Raw genomic sequence first — 6,902 nt, 5'->3', positions numbered from 1 at the left:
AAAAAGAAAAAGGAAAAAAAAAAAAAAAAAAAAATCACCAGCCAGTGGTGTATTTTTAAAGAAGAAACAATAAAAACAGAGGTCTGATCCACTAAATAACCAAGATATCCCAGGCTGAAGTCCTGTTTACACTATTTTATCTGGTAGTTATTTCATTAGAAACCAAAGACAGTTGAATCAGAACAATGTGCTGAGTCTGCTGAGGACCTGTGCTTAACGTGTGTCTGAAGGAGAAGCTGAACAGTGAGCCAAAGTAGTTTCATGCGACTCAGGTCCCTGAAGATGTTGATGAGATCATGTCTGAGAGAGAGCGAGCTAGTTTCTAGATACGAAATACAAGCAATTAGAGAGAAAGAAAGAACTGAAATCTAAAGTGACCTTTTAAAAAATATGCCTAAATGAATTCGTCAACTCATCTTCTGTTGATGAGCTGGTGCAATTTCAATAATCAAACCCCATTCAGGTAATACTAAATGCCAGTAAAAGAAATGGACATGTCGTCATCAATCTATTGTACAGAAGAAAAAAAGAGGCTTTTCAATTGTACTGCTCTAGAACAGGAAGTCTGATTCTTTCACAGCAAGTTGCGTCTTGAGAAGGGAGGGCCAGATAACACTTATGTAGGAGGCACTGAAGCCCGTAGATTCACTTAAAATAGAAAGCATTTCATGTAATAGTGTGGTCCCACGACAGTGCCACTCCTCCGAAGCTATTGTTTTCAAGTCTCTCTGCCAACTGCTATTAAATAAAATTATAATGTACTTTTTATTAGCTGACTGCTGATACCAGTTTCCTGAACTTTTTTACATGTATCCTCATTAGTTCACGCCCATAAGCTTGTGTAATGCAGAACAATCTTGTCTGAGTGCCATTCTTTGTGCCTGTATTTAGATATCTGCATGTCATTCCATACAAGCGATTATCTCACTGTACTTATTTTATTCTCATTATCAGGTTTCTTCCTGTGTGCACCTGAAGTATGGACTTCAACACTGGTAGCATGAAATAAGAGTTTGGCTTCATCTTCAACTCTCCCTTGATATCTCACTCCATGGTTTCCATTTATGAAAGTCACCCCTTTCATTAAGAAGATGCACATTAGCACAGAGTAAAATCCAGGCACAGACCACATTTGTTGTTCAGTCATGTTTCTGCAGCACTGGGGGCTTCCACAGTGCCAAAAAAACTCCCCATTTTATAGTCAGCATAAATCCAGAGACGCAGGGGAAAGAGCATCTCTGCACTGAACTCATGTAAGGTTAGCTTTTTAAAAAGAAAAAAAAAGGGAAATCAAACCCTGTACATCCTGACATTTTGCTCGTTTCCAAGACGATATTTTCATTCCAAGAGCAAACTTTCAAGCCTTTGTCCACCAGTGCTGCCAAAGTAGCTACTTAAAAACACGAAGCATTTGCAAGATGCTCATTGCATAAAATCTTCTGTATTGAGACCTGCATGAAGGCAGGTACAATCTGAAGGACACAAATGCACTTTTTCCCCCTCCAATATCAAGATCCATGCATGATTTATTTCAGGTTATTGAAATCATCATGGGACTGATTGCCAATGTAAGGCACAAGAAAATTGTGCAAATGCATGAACGCATACCCTCCCAGCAATAAAAATAAAGAACAAAATACTGGCTAATGGAAACAAAGAACAAGATATCAGCTCAAAGAAAGACTCTTCCACAGCACTTCACTTTAAATTCTTTTTAACTTGAAAAAGAAAAAGACAAAAAAGAATATGCAAGACCAAAGCGCACGGGGACCGTCACTGATTCAAATTAAAACAAAGAAAACAATGAATAAATATCTAAATTTTCAAAATGCTATGAGTATATAAAAGGAAAAAAAGGGGAGACTACATCAAAAACCACTTCATACGCATCTTCAGATTCTTTTAGTAGTTTGCATCAAGTCCTCGTGTTAATTCAAATATGTGCTATATATATTCCTAGGTTAACAAATTTGCTTAGCAAAAGACACAATAATTGGTTTTTCCTGTCAGAAAGCATGCCAGAGATGAAAAAAGCAAATAGTGGGTAAAACTACGAAAGATCAGGAAACCAGTTTCACCCTGTTAAAGAATTCTTAAAAGCTCTTGGAGGAAGTCAGTAAGAGGAAGGTTTAAAGAGATATTAAGTTCAAGAGTTTTAGAAAGCTGAAGCAATACTCATACACAGTTCAGAAGACAGAAGATCCCAGTTCAACTTTGATGGTTTTCAGTACTGAATAACTTAATGGACTAAGACTCTGCGAAGGCAAACTTCATTCATTTTTCTTTCTAAATATAAACTAACTTATACCATAAGCTGGGAAGTTGTGTACCATCTCAATAACCCAGATAAGAAAGGCTTAACTCAAAGGCATCTGACGTAATACTATAAAGGAAGGTACACATTTTTCAATCCTGTAAAATGAGACCTTCAATGAGCTTCCTACATACCAACACATTTGGGTTAAAAGAGATGAACTGCAATTCATCTCCTGTATTTAAGTTGATATTAGCTTGCCATCCACATCTTCCTGTGTATTTTTATTTTTTATATATACATGTGTACACACACACACTGCATGTATGTATATGCAGTATTACACACACACACCACACATGCAACTTGTTATATATGAACCTTTTATTAAAGGCTGTCAATTTTTACAACTTTAGAGCTGGGACGATTCACAGGCTATGATTTACTTCTGATTGCCAAACTCAAAAGTTCATTAAAAGAAAAAAAATTTAAGATGCCGTTAAAAAGTCATTAGCTTTTTCAGGAAAAATTGTAAAATAATACTATCTATGGCAATGGCCCTTTTAACCTGCTCTATAAATGTAGTCAAAGAGACTTAACAGAGTCATTTTCCCTTTCTGTTATCTGTACAAAAAAAAAAAAAGACAGCCATTCATCTTCTCAAGGTTTTTCCCTGATGGAATTTACCATTCTAAAGATGGAGAAGTCCTTTTATAAATAAAGGATAAAATATTCACAAATACGTAAAGGATACTTTTAAAGGACAACATGTCAGTACTTTTAGAGTGTTACCTCCCAAACATCTTGATTTAAACACAGGAAGTTAAACTGGCAAATAGGGCATAGCAAAAACAGGGAAATGTATTCCACAATTTAAAAATGCACAATTAAAAGAGAATTGCCATTTCTGGATAGGGAGGATTCCTAGGGTACTGCAACTGGTTGTTCTTTTGGATAACTCATTTCTAACCCTATTAGCAAACTGGCATAACTAGGACAGACCAAAACCTTCCCCTTTATAGTTTTAACGTTGATGGGTTGGTGATGGGGTCCAAAACTTATTGGGTAGGGATCAATACACTTACCTATTGTCCCTGATTCGCAATAATCCCGAGTTCCTTCCTGGAATACAAGATAGTGTCTTTATAACTTGGGAGCAGAAAGGGATTTGGGAATGGAAGATCTATTTAACAGGGACATACTAATGTCCACTGAGCAATTTAAGAAATATGACCAAACTGCACTATTTTGGGTGTTGCAACTAAAATGTTTAAAAGCAAGAAGCACCCTAACGGAAACAGAATCTTGGCAAATAATACACCAGAGAAAGAAGTAAAGCTAAAGCCACTGCTGTCTTAGGAATCTCTCCCTTGCACCTAAAACATCACCACTGCCAGATGTTGCCAAGCACACCAAATTCCAAGAAAAAGCAACAATTTTGCATGTTTATCATTAAAGATATTGTGAAATCATGTCTTTCTAATAATAAGAACAATGGAAAGTATACAATCAGTTTACACTTTAAAGTTTTAATCAAGAAAGAAAATGATAGAGCAAGGAGGGCTTAAGAAACCAAGCCTAAAAGTATATTTAAGCTGTCCCCAATCCACTCTGACTACAGGCACAAGGCAATTCACCTTAACTGAAACGGAATCAAATTTCCCCTGAAGACTTCTCTTTTCTTATTGGAAACTCTGCTCTGGGAAATCAGAAAAAAACCCAAAAACAAACAACCCTCCCCTCAGTTAACCTCAGTTCTAAAAAGGTTCTCTCTCATCTACCTTCATTTTTTTTTTAAAGTTATCTAACAGCAATGCCTTTTCCTTAAAGAGACTGTGCACAACTGAGGAAAAAGTATTCCAGAAGACAAGAAACGTTTTTTTATTTATTACAGTATATATGTATATACACACACCACAAAAATCCAACTGAAATTAAAGCTTATGTAGAACAACTTGCCTTTGGTTTAATATGCCAGTAATCCTTTCAAACGAATTAGGACAACTATTTGTATTAGAATTCAAGAATATTTGTTTTTCTTTTCTTCACATCATTCTGCTTCCTTGACCAACCAAATATGATTGTACAAAATCTTTATTTTCATCATACCATTAAAAAAACCCAACATTTTTCAAAGCTACCTCCAACTTAAATCATATATTAACCAAAATGACCCTACCTTCTGTCGCAGTTACTAAAGGCAACGGAACAGGCTTAAGTAATGATCTCTGTGCAACTTATTTTACTTATTCCTCAAGTCATGTCAAATTTACTGCTAAACCCAGTTCTTCTTACACAGCAATGTGTGCCTTAATACCACATAACCTGAACAGGCCAACTTTCCTAGAAGCTTGATTATTTCTCCCCAGACTTATGCATGGATGGAATTCATGGATGGCTTATTGGATAATTTACCATAAACAAATCTGTAGTCTATTCATCTCCGGGGCCCGTTTAAAGTTTAACAGTTGCAGGTTATCCAATCATATATTTTATTCAGATGACTAATACTTTGCAAGTATTACAGATAAAGTCTTGGTACCAATGAGAACACTATGCAGTTGTTAAAAACTGCAGAAACAGGCTTCTTTGGTATCCTGTTCTTGAACTCTAAAGGTGGCTGATTCCTTCACCAACAAGAACTCTCTGCCTATCAAGACTGTTCTTTATAAGCATCTCTGAGTAGTAGTTCAGCTGGTACCTAGTCTCCTTCAGGTTTTGCTCATGTTAATTGTTGATCTACATTAGCAGCTGATAACACGGCATCCCACACTGAAAGATATGGCACCACAGAAATCCTTCCAATTGCTGTAATGAGGCATCATGCATTCAAATTTAAGCCAAGCTGATGGACAAGGAAGTAAATTAACTCCATCTATCAGCAACTTTTGAATGTTTCCAGCCACTTACTTAGTCAAAATATCCTGTATAGTTTTCTGAAATGCAATCCAGTAATTCACTAATACTTACTTGCTAACCTGAAAACCTAAATTCACCACAATTTTCAGAGAAGAACAGAGTGTTGTCATGAGGTCTCATGTTATTAAGACTTCGTTACTTTTAAGCAGCATATTGGATTTTGGTACTACAAAGTACCAAATCTAACAGCTAAACATACGAACAAATTAAATTTTGATGCAGTATGCTTGCTTAAAACTGTTTGTTGCTTCCTTGCTATTTAACACAATTCAGTAAGCCACAACACAGCTCCCAGTCAACACCACTGATCTCCTGCACATAGCATGAGACGGCAGAAGACGACCAGAAACCCTTCCTTCTGGAGAATGATATTTACAGACATATTTAAATAGACAGTTATCTAATGCTTAAATCTCATTAATTCAAATATTTGATGAGCCTAAGCCCGAGATCTGAATTTTAGTAATAAATACATAGTTTGAGTTGCCTGTAGATATCTTAATACATTCTCACTTTGAAGCTAAATCCATTTCAACATGGAAAAATTTAGAGCATGCCAGTTCACTGGAGTTGCAACATTTGGAGATTAGAAATAATCTCCTTTTCCTTTTGTACTGGCCATTCTTTTTGACAAAACTCATCATGATTTCTCAATTCCATAATTCATTTTCAGTCTAGCACAAAGGCCAAAATAATTAGGCCTTACATGCAAGTTCTATCTATCACTTGGTCTTTGGAGTTTCATTATTTATTCCAAAACATGAATGAATCAATACGAGACGTACCCAAAGCAATCTACTCTCCTTTTCAATCTAAGGACACTATCCATGTTCAAGATTAAGCTTCACTCTCGATACCAATAGTTTTATTTCTTTCAGCAACTATTTTGTTGTTGAAAGTGGACCAAATTATAAGCAATGACATCAAGAAGCTATTCCTGGGAATACAAGGAAAATAAAGTAAAATGAGGAAATTCGAACACAAGAGCAATGCAATGAGCTTATAGAAGTATTAATCAGGGTGGTCAACAATTGTTTACCTGTTTATGAGCATGGTCATAAGAGTTTATATGGTTGTCAAACTCTTGATGCTTTTGATACTGCTTGTCGCACAGTTCACAGTAAAAGTTTGCTCTGAGGTCTTCCAGCGCTTTGGCAATTGCCTTTTCTTTGTCGACATAATCCTGCAATATTAACAGGAATCAATTCTGTTAAATCTTTTGTAAAGCAAGTATGAACAATTCCACTAGAAAAAAAAATCTTCATAAGCAGAAATTAATATATTACTAGTTAAAACTGTGAATACTGTTTTAGAGCAATTTATTAGAATACACATTCCTACAAATTTACAAGACATGTTAGTGCTGTGAGGACCTGAGCAACTTGTTTTTCAGTCTGGCCTTTATATGTTCTTTATTAAAAAAGAACCCAGTGATTTTAACAATTAAGGTTTGCCTTACTTTATAAAACAGCCACGTGGTCACCACCATACAGAACTGCTCCTCCATCAAGGAGGTCTATAACTGGAAACAGGTTTAAAAACTTAGTAAGCCATCTTTTGCCTACAAATGAAGTGTGTAATACATGGTCTGAACTCATGTGTGAGAAGCAGCTCAAATTTCCAAGACAATTCCTTAAAATAAAATACAAACATAAAACAGAAACAAAATATAAAACATAAAAACAAAAGAAAACCTAACACCTGCTATTTCATATAAGACTAAAACCTG

General features: G+C 35.6%; 1 protein-coding gene across 4 annotated transcripts in view; it reads right to left on the bottom strand.

Moving 5' to 3' along the window:
- GPATCH8 (G-patch domain containing 8) overlaps positions 1 to 6,902 on the bottom strand; it is an 84,387-nt gene that overhangs the window by 11,356 nt on the left and 66,129 nt on the right. For 3 of the 4 annotated variants that reach the window (XM_019523549.1, XM_019523552.1, XM_019523551.1), the window contains 2 exons: positions 6,213 to 6,356; positions 3,340 to 3,376 (listed from right to left, as the gene is read on the bottom strand). In XM_019523549.1, the coding sequence (XP_019379094.1) occupies positions 3,340 to 3,376; positions 6,213 to 6,356 (181 nt within the window). The remainder of the gene's footprint in view (positions 1 to 3,339; positions 3,377 to 6,212; positions 6,357 to 6,902) is intronic. The other variant, XM_019523550.1, reaches the window with a different exon arrangement.

Source organism: Gavialis gangeticus, unplaced genomic scaffold (genome assembly GCF_001723915.1).
Source record: "Gavialis gangeticus isolate Ggan-Ray unplaced genomic scaffold, GavGan_comp1, whole genome shotgun sequence".
Lineage (NCBI taxonomy): Eukaryota > Metazoa > Chordata > Crocodylia > Gavialidae > Gavialis > Gavialis gangeticus.
This window is presented reverse-complemented; position numbering and strand designations above follow the sequence as displayed.